General features: G+C 48.2%; 1 protein-coding gene across 1 annotated transcript in view; it reads right to left on the reverse strand.

Annotated features, from left to right (window-relative positions):
- Positions 1-414: 414 nt before the first annotated feature.
- MARCHF4 (membrane associated ring-CH-type finger 4) overlaps positions 415-20337 on the reverse strand; it is a 94650-nt gene continuing 74727 nt past the window's right edge. Inside the window, exons 6-7 of the mRNA XM_074363211.1 lie at positions 16618-16810; positions 415-945 (exon numbers count right to left, since the gene is read on the reverse strand). Of these exons, the coding sequence (XP_074219312.1) occupies positions 575-945; positions 16618-16810 (564 nt within the window). The 3' untranslated portion in view covers positions 415-574. The remainder of the gene's footprint in view (positions 946-16617; positions 16811-20337) is intronic.

Here is a 20337-nt window from a genome sequence, read left to right on the forward strand (position 1 = left end):
GGGCTGAAAATGCCATGTGTCTCCTCTCTGCCAGCCCAAGCCCGTCCCTCTCCCTCCCCACAGCTGGCCCTGGAACACAGCCCAGGTGGAAGCCAAAGAAAACTCAAGGGTGACACGGAGCAGCCTACAATTGTTTTTCCTCCTTTCCATGCCCTTTGCATTTTCCCCTCCCGCCATCACCAGACTCGCGGCTCCGCCCTCCCCAGCCTCCACTTCTCCCAGGTGTTCTGCGCATGGGCACATCTGGGTGCTCAGTCTGTATTGCACTTCCTTGTTGAGTTTGTATTGTTTTTCTTTGTTCTCGCCGGAGAACGGTATCGACTGATCGGAAATCCGGAAACCGCTCACAGAACCAGCCTCACTCACTCCAGCCCCCACCCTGCCCCCAGGCCCAGCAAAGCCACCACCCTCTGCCTGCCCTCCGCCCCTGGCGGGCCTCTGCCCCTCAACACCCGCTCCCCCGGACGGCGACGCCCCGTCGGGTCGGGTCCGCCCTTCCCAGCCCATCCTCTCCTCTCTCCTGTGCGTGAGCGAGCGCGCGTGCGTGGTCACGCCTCCCTCCAGGTCCCTCCCCTCACACCGTCGTGACCCTCATGACCAGCTCCCGGCTGCCGCCCTGGGGGCTCCGCTGTTCATGAGGCCTTAAGTGACTCAAGATGTGCAGGATGGTGTAAGCACAGTGGTGATCGGACAGAGGGCCTGAGGGGTGGTGGCTGGCCTCGCGGGCAGGGCCCTCCTCAGGGGCAGGGGTGCCCGCAGCCTCCTCTTCTGAGGAGGGGGCATTGGCCTGGGTGGATGAGGAGGTCCTGGGGTTTGTCCTGCCTCCTGCCTTTTGATCCTCCAGGTCTTTCGCCTTGTCATAGTTCAGCACTTTCCACTGCTGGTTGACAGCCTGCCACCGTTTAAAGATGCGGTACACGGAGGGTCCCTCGTGGATGATGAGACCTGAGGCCGCAGGGAGAAGAGAAAGACAAAGCAAGTAAGAGGAAGCAGGGTCACTGCTAGAAGTCAGTCTTCCTTTGTGTGTAAGAGGGTTCAGGCCTTGAGTGAGCCTTTATTTATATTGCTTTGATTTGTTCTTTTCAAACCTCCCTTTCTGCTCTGGGCCACCTGGTAACCATCCCTACATTTCTAGGCTTAGCGAGTCTTTGGCTGCCTCGCCGAGTGCATGAAACAGCTGGGCACCTACCTGCAGCGCCTTTGCCTGCCTTGGCTCCGCCCCTCCTGCTCCTTGGCCTGACACAGTCCAAATTCGTTGTCCACTGAGGCATAATGTAAGTATCTTTTCCTCCCACTGCCCTGTGTCCATGGCACCCGGCACTTAGCGGAGGTTGAGTGAATCCTGTGCTTTTTAAGGATTTTAAAGGAACCATCAGAGAAACCCCCATGGTCATTCCATACCTGCTGAATGTCTGAGATCCCACTGGTTAACTCTTTGCTATTTAATAAATAGCCCAATGCTACTGAAATACGCACAATCCTGGGAGAGAGAACTTTGGCACAGTTGTATTGGTCAGAGGCAGTGCAGAGTCAGAAAGGAGCCACATCAGACAATCAGGAAACTGCGTATTAATGTGTACCTACTGTGTGCTAAGCACTGGGGATTGTGAGTGCAGTGAGCAGAACAGGCAGAGGGGAGAGACACAAGGTAGACACAGAAACAAACCAGTAAGACTTTCTCAGGTGCTGACATATGCTATGAGGAAGGTAAAATGGGGTGAAATAGCCACTGGCTGCAGATGTTGAGAGTCCTGTTTTACAGAGAGGATGGTGGGAAAGGGCTTTGCAGGGAGGTGATATTTGAGTGGAGACTCAAATGGTGAGAAGGAGTCCTCAAAGGTCTGGAGGTCACGTCAGTGTTAGGAGCTGCGGGCACGAAGGCCAGGAGGTGAGAACGGAGTGCACACAGGTCAGAAAGAAGGTCCGTGCAGCAGGGGCAGTGGATGAGTGGGGCGGTGCAGGGAGATGGGGTGCGCAGAGGCCAGCCTACGGTAAGGCCTTGTGGGCCACGGCAAGGAATTTACATTCTATCCTGAGTATAATGGGAGGCCACTGAAGGGTTTTAATAAGGGGGCCATGTGATCTGATTTACCCTTAGAAAGTTCATTCTGGCTCCTGGGAAACAACATACTGAAGAGGGACAAGGGTAGGACCAGAAGACCAAGCAGGAAGTGAGGTAGTGATTGAAGCTGGAAATGATGGTGGCCGAGATGAGGGTGAGCACGGTGGAGACGGTGAGAAATCGCTGGAGTCAGGAGGTATGTTGGAGGCAGAGCGGACAGACTTGTTGCCAGGGGAGGTGTCAGTCAAGAGGAAACTGGGCAACTCTGAAGCTTTTGGCCTCAGCAGTGAGATAAACAGTGGTGCCATTGGGAGGTGGTGGGCATGAGGGCAGGGCGTGTGGATTTGGGTGGCGGCGGCAGTGACTGTGTTAGTGTCCTACTGCTGCTGGCACAGATGACCACACATTCGATGGCTTGAAACAACCCAATGTATTGCCTTGCAGTTCTGACGATCGGAAGTTGAAAACCAGTGTCACTGGGCTAAAACGGTGTCAGCAGGGCTGGTTGTTTCTGGTGGCTTTGAGGGAAGGATCGATTTCCTTGCCTTTTTCAGCTTCGAGAAGTTGCCTGCAGTCCTTGCTTCTTCCTTGCATAACTCCACCTTTTTCTCATCTATCAGCCTTCTTAATTTTAGTGGTGGGAAATCATAACTCTGGCTTAAAATTACAGAGTAAAGCTCCGATCCCCTTCCTATGTAATGTCTGTCCTGCGTGTCTATACATGGTATAAATAAATATATGCACATATAAAAAATTATATTAAAAGTTATATTCCTATTCTGAAATGAAACTCATTAGATAATATAAGCTACTGTTTTCTCTTTTTTAAATTAATATAATGCCCTGACAGATGATGTAAAGAAAAACAAAAAGGAAGTCATTTATAACAATATAATATACATTTCAGTGTAAATGCTAGGGCACGACTGCTTTAGAAGACAAACCAAAAGCCTCGTGCATTTCCAGAATGCCGCCTCTGGGATGGCATCCCCTGTGCTGAGGACCACTGATCTACAAAAGTGCTGAAGACAGGAATGGTGGGAGGGAGTGTGTGCGCAGGTGCATCGGGGATGGGAGGAGTGAGTAGGCAGTCAGCAGCCAGCAGCATCAAGAAGGGAAAAGGGGTGGAGATATAGGATGACATTCACTTCATAGCAGCTGGGGCTTCTGAGAGATAAGGGGAGAGAGGCAGTTGGGTAGGGGTAATGGTGAGCAGGGAGGACATGGCCTCACCTCCAAGCTCTACAGAATATAGTGTAAGGGAGAAAAAGCAGCCATCACCTGAGACAGCCATGCAAGAAACAATATCCCCAGGAGACAGCTACATCTCAGTTAAAGGATGATGAAGGGAACACTCGGAGAAGAGGCTGCCATTGGTGGACTATGAAGTCCAGAGGGCATGTGGAAGGGCCGGGAAGATGGGGCCCGTTAAGAGATGAGCGAGACAGGAAAGGGATGACTGTCCACATCATGAGGGTGGTCTGCGAGGCTGGGACCCATGGTGGATGAGACGACATGGGGGATGAGGCACAGGGGGATTGGCCCTGCAGCACTGTAAGTCTAGGGGTGGCGGGTTTGGCCCCGGAGGGGAAGAGCTGACTCACAGATGCAAACGGCAATGAGTCACTTCCGCCAACTTGATGACAAGCAAAGAGGCTGGATGGCAACATCTCAAAACCTCTTCAACCTCCAACACACTGTGATTCTAGGAGACAAGACAGCTACCCACGGCTACTCTTTCTTCCAGGACTCCAACAGAGCCTGAAATTGCCCTTTGTGCAATAGGTCTTCAAGGGTCCACTGAAGGAGAGATGGTCTCCCTGTAGCCCAGTTGTTCCTAATCCTTTGGGTCACGTACTCATTTGACAAAAGCTAAGGACCATCTTCCTGGGAAAAACCAGACACATGAAATGTCCTTATGATTTTAGGGGGTTCATAAATCTTCTTTGGACCACTTGTGGGCCCCTCCCTTGACCTCCTGCCTGGTTATGGACAAGGAGACATCCTCTTTCTCACCATCTCCCAATGGGCCAACTCTCATCACTTCTTTGAGCCTTTTCAATACATGCCTATGCATCCTTGGCACTGCAGGGTTCACCTGTTCATTTATTCCACAAGCCTTGTTCGGACACTGCTATGCTTTTTCCCCTAGATTGTAAGCCCTTCGAGGACAGAGGTCAGGTATGGTTGAGGCTTGGACAGCTAATACAGTATCAGGAGCTTAATGAAGCCTTGGTGATGATGGAGGAGGTAGGAGCCTCTGGGAGAGAAAATTGGGATCTTTTGCAGCCCCAAACTCATTCTTTCCAGTAAGAGTCATTACACTTGATTCTTAATTAGCTTCTTGATCAGACAGTTTTACCCTGATTGAAGAGGGTGGCTTAAATTTTTGGTCTGAACGCCACCTCCTAATTATCTAACTGTCTAGTGTTCAGGAAGTAATTAAACCATTTTAATGGATAGATGGCTGAAGGGGAGGAAGGTGCACCTGTTTTTGTAGATAATGCTATTCCGCAAAAGTTGGAAAAGCACAAACTTCCTCCTTCACATCTACTGCCTAGCCCTCCCTCTGCTTCTTGCTCTATAAATTACTGAGTTCTTGAGTGGCAGGATTTTGTTTTAATGAAGGAAGGTGGGTGGGGCTCACCTGATAGGGACCGGTGAAGTGGGCAAGGTTGAAGAGATGAAAGAGAAAAAAGATGGGAAGGAAATGGCAGTGGACAGAGAAAAAGAGAGAGAGACTAAAATTAGAATAGGAGGAAAGAAGGCTATTTGTGAAAGGAGGCAGAGAAATAGTAGAAAGACAAAATGGAAAATTAGAATGCAAGGCAATATCGGAAACTCAATACGTTTTGATTCAGTCCCTTTCTGGGGTTTTCTATTTAATTTGACAGTTATCATTAACCGCCTAACAAGGTGCCCAACCCTGGGCTGTATCCACTGATACAGTTCTGGAAGAACTGCCACCTGCATCTTTCTAACATCTCTCCATCTTCCCAGGCTCCTCTTCCTGAAGGCTCCATAGGTTGTCGGAACCCTTTGTTTGTCATCATATCTCTCCCCTGGCCTCCAGCTGAAATGGTCCACTGCTCAGCCCATGAGGATGGGAGGGGAGGTGGCCACTGTGAGTAGGAGGTCCTGCCTGCATGGCTCCCCCTGCTCCTAGCTCATCTCAGCTGTTATGGAGTTCTCTCTGACCTGACATCCCATTCCTCCTCTGCTGAACTTAGGCCGTTGGTTCTTGCTGTGTCCTCAGGAGCGAGATACAATATAATTCTGTTTAGTTAGTATTTCCTGAGTACCTACTATGTGCTTCTATGAGCACCTGTCATGGAACAAAAAGACTAGTTCCCATGATATATGGAGTTAACAGCCCAAGGCTGACTGAGAAGTATGTAGAGAAGAGCTCTGGTCCTCAGGGACACCAGATCCTGCTTCCAATCTGCATCTCTTCTCCTATGAGCATCCTAGTTCAAGTAGTAGAAAGGATGCAGATGCTGTACAACAGGGCTTCTCAAACCAGAGAGTTTGTGGAAACACAGATTCCTGGGTCCTACCCTCAGAGAATCTGACTCAGTAGGTCTGGGATGAGGCCTAAGAATTTTCATTTCTTAGAAGCTCTTAGGTGATACTGATGCCACCTAAGTATGGACCACACTTGAACAGCACTGCCTAGAACATGATCCTTCCCTGGCCTACTGCCTCACAGAAGGCTCTGAATGTTGATCAAAAAAAGAGCTATAAGCAATTTTTTAAAAATACTCTACTTCCAGATGTGACAGACAAGAAAAACTAAGGCAGTTGAAGAAACGGGTGCTTCCTCTCCTAGACGCAAAGACAGTTTAGAGTCAAATCACTGAGGAACGTGTACTGAACATTCAGACACCTGTCACTTACTGGCCTTGTAGCCTGTGGTAAGTTATTTCCTCTTTCTGAGCCTCGGTTTTCTCATCAGGAAATTGGGGCTGATACCCCCATCCTTATAGGGTTTTTCTTAGATTAAATGAGGTAATGAACCCCGTGTGCTGGTGCCTTCACTGGGCTGGGCATAGATTTATACTGGGTGCCACAAGATATTAATTGTTTGAGGGGAAATTACAGGACAGAAAAAAGCCCCCTCACCTCCCTTCTCCTCCTTTATTGCCAACTCCATTCCCAGCCGCAGGCACCTGGTCTTCTGTCTTCCAACTGTCCTTCCCAGTCCTCAGCCTGAGGCATTGTTCATAGATGAACATGCTAGAACTGAAAGGAGCTCTGAAGACCAACTGATTCTACACTTGTGGAGGTGAGACTTCATACCTGTGTCTCCTCTCCCACCACCGAGAACCTTCAGTGGTGCCAAGGATGCTCCCCTCCTGCTGCAGAATTACCTGTTGTCAGACAGCTGTGGGGCAAGACTTACCCATGAAGTCCCACTGTTGCCAAGTACTTATCTTCCAGATGCTACCCCTCAAGGGTCCAGAACTGGCACTAAAGTGTTAACTGGGCAGGTGTGGGAAAGAAATCAATATAACCAGCTAGTTTGGGTGGGCCCAGCAGGAGCTACTGGGAGATGCCACCACCTGCCCAATATTCTCCAGGGGTACAGCTCTGTGTTTCTCACAAGCGTAGCCATGCTGTACCTCTGGGGGCCTCCCTGAGGAGGTGGTGAGATGTGGATCCAGGGGCTTCATGTGGGCAGCCTTACCTTGACTCAAATGGTTCAAGTTTTAGTTCTTCAGGTGACCCCATAATAAAGACTCAAAAGGCTGAGAGCGTTCAGTGAGGGTGAATGCAAAGCCACCTTCCCCTTCTGTTTCCATCCCATCCATGCCTTATCAATGGCCAGGGAGAGGGTGTCCCCTGGGAGGTGACTTCTGAAAGCACTCCCTTCCTAGCAGGACCGCTGCTGGGCCAGTTGACCTCGTCTGAGCTATACAGTGTTTCTCAGTGCATCAGAGCCAGAACCATCGCAGCCACTCTGCTTGTGCAGGGCATTGCAGAGACCTGTGAGAAGACCTTTGCTAGACAGTCACTAAGAGTGCGAAGACTCTTTGAAATGGAGTGAGCTTAACTCAGTGGGACTGGGTGGGAAAGAGAAATATCCCTGGAGTCCCAAATATTCTTGCATTAGTAAAATCGAGAGGTCCTTTCTTGGAAGTGCGTTTATGAAGGTATGCCCTAAGAGACTGTAGACTTTTTCCTGTGGGTTTTTAAAAATGAGGCTTAGAGCTCTCACTCTCTGGACAGATACTGACAGAACTGCATTTCTCAGCTGCTCTGGGTGGTGATGCTGAGGTCATGGTGATGATGGTGATGGCGATGATGATGGTGATGAGAGTCAACATTTAATGAATGCTTACCAAAATGCTATCACCAAAAGGGCTTCGCAAATATGGTCAACTTTTCACAGAAACCCACTGAAGGTGGTGATGTTACCTCCACTTTACAGAACAGGACACTGAGCTCAGGGATCTCTCTGCACTCAGGTAGAGCGAGGTGACTGGCACTGAATGTGAGGGTGGGTCAAGCCAAGATTTAATGGGTACTGAGGGGGAAAGTGTGTGTGTGTGTGCCTTATCCATGCTTTTCTATTAGCTGGAGATAAAAAAATTCAAAAGCTTAGGGAACTGTGGAGCCACAAGATGGAAGGGTCTTGGGTCCTTGAATCGCTGCATTGGGTTAAAACGCCGAATCTGGGGACTGGTTTTTCTTTCTGTCTGCTGGAGTTACCCTAACTAAAATGCCCTCAGTGCTAGGTTAGGGGCCACAGAGAAAAGCAGTTGAGTTTGATGGCACATCTCATGTGGTCCCCAAAGTTCATGTGCTTGAGCATCTACCTTATTTACCAGACTGTGGTCTTTCTAGCCACAGACTCATCATCAAAGGACAGACTTGCCACTTCTGAATCTGTTCCAAAAACTGAGCTGCAGGCACTGAAGGCAGTTCCCTAAATGTTCCTAAAATATTTTGAGCCCTGTCAGCACAACTGAATTGCCTCCCAAGGGGTCTCCTTTGAGGGGACAGAGCTTGCTTGGCATGTCTGCTTCTAAATCTGTCATCTTCATCCTCGGATCATTCAGCAGGTCAGATGTGGAGAAAGGTGACCTTGCATAGGAGGGGGGCGAGGGGAGGAGGTGCTTAAGGAAGCGGGTGGGGAAATACGAGTTAACAGTTAATCCGTAAAATTGGGTAAACCACATGCAAGTACGTGGACTGAGAATCATCTTGTTCATTTATGTAGCTGATGCTTGTAGGTTTTTTGCCCCGGCTCGACAATACTGGGAATCCGCTGCATCCACAGTTGCCAATATCTGAGAGTCATGACACCTCACAGTGGAAGTAATTTCAATTCAAAATCCTAGAATGTCAGACCTGAAAGGATCTTGTAGGTTATGAGGTTTAACTGTCTCATTCTATAGGTAAGTCAGCTGAATTGTAGACAGTGAGTAACTTGCCCCAGGTCATGGTTAGTAGCTAATCTGGTCTTCAGACCTAAGTCTTCTGCTTCCTGGTCTCTTCTACTGCACTGGGCTACCTCCTCCATATTTTCCGTTTCCTAATCAGGGAATTAAAATATTTGACAGGTGGGGTTATTTATATCCAGAAGGAGGGAAGAAAGGAAGGAATATTTGTGGCATATATGTGGTTTTTTGTTAGAGTTGAATGAAAATTCAATTTGAAAAACCATGTTTTTACAGTCCTGGTACCCCTGCTCCCTGCCCACTTGCTGTAAACTGAGTTTTGAACCCTTTTATCTCAGAGGGAAGGTACCAGACATCTCTAAATCAATGGAAAGAACCTCAGTGGACTGCACGCAGAGGAAGCTTTAACAAAAAACTTTTCTATGGTTTCGTTAATTACCCTATCCCACTGTTTTGAAGATTTGGAGTAATTTCAGAAATCTCGCTCACTTTCCTTCCCTGACCCCTTCCACTCATAAGTGAAAAACAAACAGGATGAGGATGAGGATGAGGTCCTCATGTTTGCAGAGTTGACTTCTTAGTGGCCAATCTCTTGGGTCTATGGAGTGAAAAAGAAATGTTTTTGGTGTCAAAGACCTTAATTAATTTGCTCTTGTTAAATCCTAATAACGTGACCCGCTGGAGCAGAGAATGTCCCATTTGTTTCCCGGGAGGCTCTGTCAGCTTCTCCGCTGGGGAAGACAGCGTCTTTAGAGATGACGGAAGAGGAGGCAGGTGGAACGAGGACATTCGATGTAATCAGAGCTGCTCTTGGGGCGGACATGGGTGAGGGAGCCAAAACCTTCCAGATGAGGCACTGCTCCAAATAACAGCAGATTCTCTGTTATGTGAGGACTCTGGTCAGTCTCTCTAGGCCATGGCTGGATTCAGGTTTTCACTGTTTGGGAAAACCTTTACTGAGTGCCTACCCTGAGGGGAATCTACCCTGATCAAGTATCTCCTATCCTGGTCACGTATGTGTGAGTGCCTGCTCCTTTACCTGTGCCATCTTATTCAGTCCTCTGAAGACGGGATTACTATCCCATTCCACAGATGAGAAAACAAAAGCAGAGAGAGGTTATGCAAATCACTTAAGGTCCCAAGGTTAGTAAGCAGCTGAGTGACATGCAGCCGCAGACCATAATGTAGCACCACTCCTGTCATTCCAGAAACCCGCCACTCCGGGTTTTGTGGCTCAGTCCCTCCTGTTTTTTCTCACCTTCTGTCTCCTTCCATCCCCTAAGTGTTTAATGTTCCCTAAGTCTCTGCCCATAGTCACCTACTCTCTGACCATTTGTCCTAAGGATCTAATCCAAACCCACAGCTTCAAACACCTCTTACTGTCGCCCTCCAAGTCTGTCTTCAACTGCCTATGGAGACCTTTCCTTACTTTCCCTCCTTTCCATCAGTCACTAGCTGTCATCAGAAATGGCTTAATACCCTCAACATCTCCCTCTGTGTCCCAGGAGGGGACTCACCTATGCACTAAAAAAAAAAAAAAAAAAAAGGCTTTCCCTCTTTCTACCTCAGGAAAGAGACACTTTCCTGGCCCAGCATTCTCTTCTTTGCAGCCCATCATGTCCTTCATGTGTCTTGCTTCTCTTCTACTGCAAACTCTTGACTTAGGAACTGCCTCTTGCCTCTCTGCCTGGATTTTAGGCTTAAGATGATCCTTTTGTTTTGGTGTCTTTTCTGAAGATATACACCTTTGTTTCCCCTTGGTTTCATCCATTGCCCACACCATCCTCATGCTCAGTGATGGTGCCCAGTCTGCACTCACGCCAGAGTCCCGGGGCTCCCACAGTCCTATCAAGTCCATGTCCTACGTGCTTCTCAAGGTCTTCCCTTATGCGTCTTCCCCCACTGCCACAGTTCTGCATCTCTTTACTTCTTGCTTACATTGTAACGAGCATTTTCCCACTGGTCTCTCTCAGCTTCTAGTCTGTCCAACTCTGATCCATCCTCCCCAGTCACCTCTTTAAAACACACATCTGATCATGCTTCTTTTCTGTATAAAATCCTATCAATGCCTCCTCATTACCAGCAGGGTAGTCTGAGCTGCCTAGCACATGATTCGTGATGCTATAGGATTTGGCTCTTGCCAACCTCCTCTTCCCCATGATCCACCTCCCCACCCTGGCTCTTTGCACTGAGCCATACAAATCTGCCCAAAGGTTCTTAAGTACACCTTGTTCTCTCATGTCTCTGTGTCACTACACATGCTCTGCCTGGAATTTCTTCTCCACTCTTCTGAACAAACTTTGACATAAAACTAGCTCAAGGATAGAGTCCCTTACTTTAGAAAACCTTCCTGGACACCTCCAGGAGACAGTTAATTGCTCTCTGCTCTGTTCTACCTTTTTCTGTGTCTTGTAAAAGTTCCTGCTGTCTTGTGATTTATTTGTAGACTATGAATTCTTCAACGGCAGGGACTGTGTTTCATTCATCTCTCTGTTAATGTTCCCTAGTTTCAAGAACAAAACAAGACAGCCAATAAATGCTACTGAATGAATGGATATGACCATCCCAAGCCCACTCTGACTTAGTCATTTCCTGTGCTCACTCACCTCTGTGTTCCAGCGCTTATTACTAGGATCAGTAATTGGTTTATCTGCCTCCCCAGTGAAATGTAAGATCCTTAAGAGCAGGTGACTCTCCTATTGGGAGTTCCCACTCAATAAATATTTCTGAGTGAAGGAATAGATTCCCCAATTTCATGTTAACCAGTAGATTTAGCTCCCCATACCCCAAGTACCTTTCACCAGAGTGTCTCACAGGGAGACAAACCACCCGAATTTCATCTCAACTTCTCAAGCCTCCCTCTTAGTTGGTATCAGAATAGCACTGATCAAAAGGGAGGTACAACAATGGCCACCCTCCAAAACCCTGAATGCAGGAGAGGAGCAGCTGGGGTGCACTGAATTTCTTATTGCTCACAGCCATTACCCGATGGGTCAAGGTATTACTGGACCAATTTCCCCTCAACCTGCCTCCACATTCAAGCTCTGCATTTGCAATTTCACAGAGCAATCAGAGAAGAAATAAGCAGTAGAAAGTGGCCAGGAATTGGAGCCAGATGTTCTTGGTCCAGTCCTCAGCTCTGCCATTTGCTTAGTTATGTGACCTGGAACCCAACTGCTTTAAAGCTATCCTCACCTGTTAAATATGGATCATCATAATTACCCTACTTATCTTTTAGTGTTTTGGGCCCCTTTCTCTGTTCCTCTCTGTCCTTGCAGGGGTTTGATCGTTTGTCCTGTCTATAACGACTTACATTTGGCTTTCACAGTGGCATAGATTGGTCTAGGAAATTAGCAGTCTAAGCTAAGAGATGTTTAATCTGTAGAGGCAGCCTTGTATCTATCCCAGAATACGCAACCCTCTGTTATGATCAAGTCCAGAACCATTGTCTACTACCCTGGACCCACAGTGCATCAGAGAACCCAGCAACCATTTCAGGCATTTCCCATTGGTGGGAACTGAAGGCCATTGCCTGAGAGTCATTACTGTCACTAATTGACCTGAAGGCCAGCCAGGTGGACACATGAGCAGCGAGCCGACCGTGTCCAAGGCTCTGCATCCTCCTGGTTTCATGGCAGAGAATATCTGCTGAGCTGGTGCTGGTGCTCAGTGGAGTTCCTCTTCATATATCCCTCCCACTCTCATCAGCTTTCCCTCAGCACAGTGCTCTGATGGAAAAGGGAAATATATTTTTAAGGATTAATTAATTAAAGCTATACATTTTATGTTGACTCAGATTTTTTACTACCTGAGGCCATTTAAGTCTTAGGGAATAGACATATTGCTCTTGGTGTCTGGAAAGTAGAGAGAGTTCAAAGATTCATTTTAACAAATGGTCTTCTTTATTTCTTACTGCACCTTTTGAGCTAACCCAGGGCTAGACTCATTTTTCTCTCTCCTGATGATAAACTTTCTATCCAGGTAAAAATTGCTCTGTGTATCCAAGGAGCTTGGGTCTACAGATACTGATTCTTTCAGTCAACATTTTCCTTCACCCAACATTTCTTGAAAGCACTCGCCTCTCTCATCACCACTTCCACCCATTCTCTGGGGGAGGCCCTCTTTTCCTCTGCACACTCTTTCACATCATCTTCTTCCACTCTCCCAGGATTTCTGGATGGGAAGTTTCTTCTTTTCTATGGGAGAGAGCTAAACCATTGCATTTTTAAACTGATGACTGCCTCAAAAGTAAGTAGGTGCCGCCCAGTGGCTCTCCTCCGTGTTCTCCATCTTTGTGCAGAAAGGGGACCACGTCGTGCTTCCTTCTGGCCAGCTCAGCCTGGTCTCTGTTCTCTGTTCCAGCTTCGCTACCTCCCATTGGTTCGGTGAATCAGACTAAAAGTCCAGGTTCACAGTCATATGAAGGCAGAAGGTGGTAGGAGAGAAGTGATAGTATACTTTCTCCTTCTTTGGGAACAAATTGGTTCCTGGATTGGCATTCTGGTTTGTTTCCCCTGGAAATCTGATGAAGGTGGAGTGTCAGCTGTGTTATAACATTGCCTAAGTTGGAGGTGACCCCTGATTGGTGGGCACTTTACTATAAAAATTGCTGGGAGGCTGTAGTGTTGGGCTTTCTGAGTACAGTGACTCTTGTAAATGAGCATGACTTTTGCAGGGAGCCTGGAAACCATGCCAAGATGGACCTTGTGCCCACTGTTGTGGGTCTTATCTCTTTTCTTCTGAGCTATCATTTGGGGGCCAAGAGACTAGCCCTGGACTAGGATATGGAGTGCAGTAAGGATTCACCTACAGGGGTAAGCTGGACTTGCCTTGTGGAGGCTCTGGTGCCTGTCCTACTTTCCTCTAAGTCAATCTGGTGCCAGACGTGCTCTCTGGTAGTTCCATGGGTCTGAATGTCTAGTTAAGCTTAAAAATAACGAGGTGTCCCCTGATTTTCCCTCCCAGAGAGCCCTTAAAAAGCTGATATTTTTACACCTACTTGCGCAGTGTTATGTGTTTCCGCCTGCAACTGGCCAGAACACTGCAGAGAAGTGACCGGTACTTGAACTTCACCCTTAAAACCGCCATAATCACTGTTGATCATCATCACCATCATCAGAATCATCATCACTGAAACCAGCACAAGAATCTGTATATTCCAGCTACTGCCTGTCACCCCCTCCACTTCTTATCTAGATCACATTTCACACCCCTTTTAATTTTGTCTCCCAGCATTTTCTCCTACGGACAGCACCTCCTAATATAAGCCCTGAACTGAGAGCCCTACTCTGCCACCTGAGTCAGTCTAGGACAAATTCCCCAGTTTCACCATCTGAAAAATAGGAAGAATAATTGTTGCCCCGGGGACATGCTCTGAAGCAGAATTAGCTCCCGTTATAATAAATAAAATAATAGAGCAGTCAAGACTTTGTGAAGGTGAGATAGTGTAAATATAAATATATCTGACCACTTTTGATGGCACCAAAAGCAATTAGGGTCCCTACATATCCCCCTCCCATCCAATGGCTGTCTCCAAACAGTCACTGGCTGTCAGAGCAGATAGATGGGTCATGTTGTATCTGGGCAACCGGGAAGTTATGTTTCCCTAAAAGTTTGGAAGGAAGGAAAACAATGTGGAAACTCTAAGTATTTAGCTCACTCTGCTTCTCCCAAAAATTGAGTGACTGAGTGCCGTGTGCAGTGAGAGAGAAGAGAGAAGGAGGTGGGCTGTGGGGAGGCAGGCAGATAGAGAAGCCAAGAAAGACACACAGGAGGAGATGGTGCTGAGGGGCCCTACTCAGGGCAGACACCATGCACAGAAGAGACCAGAGCACTAGGCAGGCCAGAGCAGGGGTGCTTGGTGGCTCAGAGCCACAGGGAGCAGGCCTGGTGTGAGGGCTCCTCCTATAAGTGAGCCCAGGTGCCCTCGAAGTTGCAGGTGGCATCTGTAGGTATCCCAGAAGTGACACCTTGGGATTACTGCCATCTGATGCAGGAGGATAATGGGAAGAGCACTGGAGCTCCAGCCAGGAGACTTTGCTTCTAATCTGAGCTGAGCAATCTTGAGCAGATCACCTCCCTTCCTTGAACCCCTGTCCTCTCAACTTCAAAACAAACGCATTGTACTGGTCAATGGCATGGCCTCTTCTATGTCCAGTACTCTCGGTTTTCAAAGCTATGGAGCCTTGACTTGTAGATGGTATTTAGGCTCCTCTCTCTCACCCATGTTCCCTCCAGGGGAGGAGCTTACTGGTGACTTCACTGGCTCATGGGCTGTGGGCAGAAGGGACAGCATGCCAGTACTGAGCATTTGAGAAGCAATGCAAATTTCCACCATTCAGTCCTCTTGTGCTCCTGCACTTGGCTAGAAGAAGATACCCCAGTAGTCCCTACTCCCTAATAGCCTGGGCCTCTGCATGAGGAGACACTCAGAGCAGGCCTGAGTCCAACACACAGTCAGAAGCTAAGTCCAGCCAAGCCCAGCAGGACCAAACCATCTCACAGACCCATGAATGGGACATCAACACTTGTGAGGCAGTGCAGTTTGGGGGTTGTTTGTTACTGCAGCCAAAGCTGACTAATACATCATGTGACGGGAAAGCTTGTCTCCTAGAAGTGCACATCAGGAACCCATGAAAAGCCTGCCTGAAGGAGAGTGAAGGGCATCTGGAAGGGCTGCCACTGTTTCCCCCTCCAGCCAGAGCTGTACACCTCCATATGGAGACACACCTGGTTTTTGGCATCCACAACCTGTGCCTCAGCAGGGGAAGGAAGGGAGTTTGGTGGGAGAGGGAACTAACTTAGAATGCCTCAAAGTCAAATTTTTCCCCATTCACAGTCCTCTCTCTTCCACAGTCCTCCAAACCCGGGCAGTCTGTTTCCTTCACTGCCTCGGTGCCATGATCAAAAGGCTCTTGAACTTGGGGTTGATGTTATGGTTAGCCAGCAGGGAGAGGCAGCAAGATGCTTAGACAAACTTACAATTTCCAGCGTCACTGGTCTCTCTGGCTGCTGTAATCAGTATGCAAGTCTCCAGGCCCCTATGACTCCTGACATTAAAGGACCCCAAAGAAAGAGGACACCCTCTCAGCCAAATTCTAGCTAAGAGATGATTTCTTGCCAAAGAGAGTGGAGTATCATATTTGATGTGATACACAAACTAGAGCCCAGAGAAGACAGCTGTGGAACCCTGGTGCTCTCGGTGCTATGGCCTCGGGGGTAAGCTGAGAGGTCCAGGTCAGGGTTTGTGACCAGTGCTTAAGCAGGCTTCATCCACTCAGAGAAAACCAGGCCCATTCCCCACCTCCTCAGTCACTTGGATGAAGACTTCAGAGTTGGCAGCCACCATCGTGTGTTGGGAAAAACAAAAAGCCCCCCACCAACCAACTGAACACGACAGAAGGGGAGAAAACATACATTCGGGAATGGTGTGAGGGAACCAGCAGGAGCTACAGTGGCAGGTTTCCAGCTTTTTTCTAAAACACTCTAGGCTTTAAAACAAAATCTTACCTGGAACAAACACACATGTAAATAGATAAAAGTACAGAAGGTTAGGGTGAAACAGGAGTGAAGATTGAGAGTCTGTCTGGACAGAGTTTCATTCCCCACCCCCAAAGGGGCTCCTGAACTTGTGTGTGGAACCCCAGGACCACATACACTGAAACACTAGACTAGAGAAATCTTGGGCATATAATAGGCTTATGGAAAGCTGGGAAAAGGGGACAGGTATCATCACGGCTGTTTCTGGGCATTTTGCCGTGAAGACAATGGAGCTAAATGTATAATCCATCCCTTGTCATGACTTGGCAACCGTGGTGTATACAACAGATTGGGGCCTTCCACATCTTGTTCAAGGCAAATAGACTGACCAACTGACCTTTCTCAAATATTCTTGGAGGCAAGCCCTTTTATTCTTACCTTCAACTGGGCAGGACAGATTTGCTGGGGAAAGATTTAGATCTTCCTTCTTTGCCCTGCCTCCTCCTACTCCCTACTCACCCCTCAAATCTAAGCCGCTGGCCCCTCTTAAGCTCACAGGTCTCAAGCCTGGTGCCATCTCTGCTTTGACCTTCAAGAAGGAGGGATCCTGAGGGATCTAATTCACCAGCATGTGGCTCCCCACTTCCCGTAGAGACCAGGCCCCAGACCCACCTATGCACACCACGTCCATGAATCCATACATCCCATAACAGATCTGGAAGAGGAGGTCTTGGCGCTGCCATTTTGCTGAGGGACTGAAGGTTGACCAGATGAGCCAAGAGATACTGGCGATGAGGAACAGGGAGCCCAGGATGGCAGCTGCGATCTGAACCTTCTCAATGACTGTCAGAGAGATGGCCTGCCACTGTGGAGAAGAGAATGGCAGGTTAGCCGTTGCTTGGATGCCCTCACCCCACTTCCACCCCATTCCCAGCCCTCTTCCTTCTGCTGCCCCAACCGCTCACCTCTGGATTTAAACCAGGGCTTTCCAATGTGTAAGACAATGGCTATTTCTGCAAGTTTCTGAGTTTTACATTGTGCTTGTGATGTGGAGGAAACCTACATCACACCAAATGATCAGAAGATCAGAAGTCATTACAGGGAGGGGGTTCTGGGCAGGCATGCCTGGGAAGGAAAGCCTTTGTGGCTGATTATGATACAGACAGAAAAATGGGAAGGAGAAAGTGGAAATGCAGAGTGTAGGTGGTGTTCCAGGTCCCCAGAATATTCTTCTCAGAGCAACACTTTATTTTCACACTAATAGGTGCTGAGAGGGCACAGCTCCCCTATCCCCCTTTTTGCTTGTTTTCTATAACAACACCTGGCATCATGTCATTTAATAGACATGCTAGAAATTACCAGTTCAACAGAGAGAGGACACAATGTGGGGGAGAGAAAAGAAAAACAGTATAATTTACTGACCGTATATGAACACTGAGATTTCAGTTTTTTAACAGAAAGAGCAATGTGCTAATAGCAGTATTGATGGATGGGTTGAAGGCTCGGGTGTGGGTGGGTTTCCACTCCGAAATTCTATGATTCTATGTAGCGCAGGCCTAAATGAGCTATGAGTTGGATTTTAGTTTGGGATTTTTTATTCATACTCTTGCTCAACAAATATGTACATGGTATTCTCTGTGTGTCAGATGTTCTGCCTGGTGCTGATGATAAAGCAGTAAGTAAAAACATACATGATGTCTGCCTTTGTGGACCTTTAAATCTAAGGAACACAGACAACCAAACAATTACTTACAACTGTAATCCAGCAGGAGTAAGAGGGAGGTACATGGCATGTGGGAGCCCATGACAGGGGATTTCATTCCCAGAGGAAGCAATGAGTCAAGTGGGAGTTTACTAGGCAAAGAGAGGAGGGTCGTGTGCTTCAGCAGAGGGAAAAGCGTGTGCAAAGGCTCTGTGACAGAAGGAAGCATGGTAAGTGTGAAAACCTGGAGGAAGACCAGAGCGGCTGGAGCAGAGGATGTGAAGGGAGTGTGGGGTGAGACTAGGAAAGCAGGAAGGGAAGACGACCATGTGGGATCTTGCAGAATATACACAGATTTTTGACTCTGTTGTAAGAGTAAACATCATGCTTTTGAAAAGTTTTAAGCAGGGAAGTTGACAGGATCAGATCTGGGAAGGTGGAGGAAAGGACTGTCTCCTGACGTAGCAGTTTGCCCTACACCCTGCAGAGAACGCCCCCGGAAGGCGTCTCAGATTTCAGAACTCCTAAGGAAAGGCCGACAATTTTCCATCTGCTAATAGGGAGCCCTCCCCCCACATTGAATGGCCTGGATGGAGGCACTGATTCCAGCTCCAGCCAGGACTGACCAGAGGCCCCTAAGGAACTGAAACTATTGGAAAACATTACACTTGCTGGTCTAGATGTAGGACATCAGCCTTCACATTTAATTATCCAGATAGTCTCCCATTACAGGTAACTGGGCCTTTAAATTTTCCACTGCTTCCCCCAGCCAAGGGTTACATATAACAAAGGAATTTTCCAGAAGCTGGCCTGATCCAGTGGACTTCTCTCATAGACAATAAATGCTCTTTCCAGAGCCTGCCTCACTGTCTGTGAAGGGGGTTCCTGACTGAGCTTTTTGTTTCCACCATTGGGACGTGTCCCCTTCTCCTGCTCTAGACTTCAGCAACCCCAAAGAGAGGCACAGAAAGCTCCCCTTCATCCCTAAGGCCCCTTCCTACCAGCCCCCGAGCTGCCTGGGGAAACCAAACAGCACCCCTGATGGCAATTTGAAGCATGTGAAGAAAGGACAGGAAGGGGGTGCTGTCACAGGGCTCCCTTCCCGTCTGTCTGTCCCGTGTGAGGCTCCACGAGAGGTGTGGGGAGCAGTGGGGGCAAAGAGGACGCTGAGAACGGGAGAGCTCTGCTGTCTCACAGGTGGCTCGAAGGGGAGAAGGGCTCCAGGCACCAGGCTCCGCCACCACCAGGCATCAGGGCTCTGTCCCCAGAGAAATCCTGATTGCACTGTCCTGAGACTTCTCCACGCCCTGCTGTGTGGTGAGGGGAGAGACAAAGGGAAGGAGCACAGAGCCTGGACATTTCTATCCTTAGAACAGCAAGGGGCAGTGAGCAAGGGCCAGGTGACCCAATCCGAGCCCAGCTCTGCTCCAACTTCTGGAGTGTGACCTAGGAGAAGTCTACATCATCAGGACCTCCAAAAAAAAAAAAAAAAAAAAAAAAAAAAAAAAAAAAAGGAGAGCATTGGTCCTTTCAGCTCCCTAGAGTACGGTGAAGGTTAATGGAACAATGCTGTAATCCGTGCTTTGAAGGGTACCAGCTGCCAGCATTTCTGTCCTTCATTATATTTCAGCAAAAATATAGCTGTGTGTGCCAAAGTGGGGGGTATTCATAATCACACTTAGCAAACTCCATGCTGGGCACTGCAGGGTAGCTGTTAAGGGCTAGACTCAGGAATCAGACTCCTTGGATGTAACCTTGCTCTGTCAGGGCAATTTTGGGCAAATTGCTGACTCTTCTGTGCCTCCATTGTCTCACTGTAAATTGGGAATAATAATAGTACCCACTGCACTGGGTTGCTTTCAGTATTAAATGAGATAACATATAAGAATACTTAGAACAGTGGCTGGCCCCCAGTAAGTACTAACTAAATGTTCGTTAATATTGTTGCAGTTCAGGTGTAGCAAAGAGGGTAAGAAAAAGCCTCAAGGCCCCAGGGCCACCCTGAAACTCCTCCATTCTCAGGGGCTCATCTGCTAGAAACAGAGCCTGCAGAGGGTCACTGAGATAACATGCCGCTCTGCCCGCTGTACTCATGACATTGAAGGGGCATGAAGCAAGAGGCGAAAGATCAGAGACCTGGAAGAAACCTCCCCACTCTGACAGCAGAGGCAGTCCTGGCATTGCATCCGTCACTCTGCTCACTGGCAGTAGGGCCTGCCTGCTCGAGCAGGTACCGCAGATGGTCTGGCCGGGCTGTGGGAGCAGAAGTTGCCCCACTGTGGCTCAGCAGGCAGCCGTCTCACACTTGGCTGAGCCTGAGGAGCCCAGGACAGGCAGTTGGGACAACTGGGGCCACAACCACACAACACTGCTGCTAGTCCAGACTACTTCCTTCTTCTGGGGCTATCTGGAAAGGTGAATTGGCATTTCCTGAGCACACACCACTGAGTGCAATGTGGTCCACTCACAATCCAGGAGTAACAGAATCAGAGAGTCCCCAGTGCCTAGAAACTCACAAAGACACAGTAGTAACTTAAGAATAAAGTAATAGATCAAAATTGTCAATACTGCCATTTGCTTACTGCATTCATAAGATTAGAATAACCTTTTCTTTTCTTTACCCGGAGGGAGAAGTTATCCCTAAATGGTATTTCATTTTATGTGTTAAGGTCTGATGCCTGTTTATGAGC

The sequence above is a fragment of the Camelus bactrianus genome, chromosome 5 (assembly GCF_048773025.1).
Source record: "Camelus bactrianus isolate YW-2024 breed Bactrian camel chromosome 5, ASM4877302v1, whole genome shotgun sequence".
Taxonomy (NCBI): Eukaryota; Metazoa; Chordata; class Mammalia; order Artiodactyla; family Camelidae; genus Camelus; species Camelus bactrianus.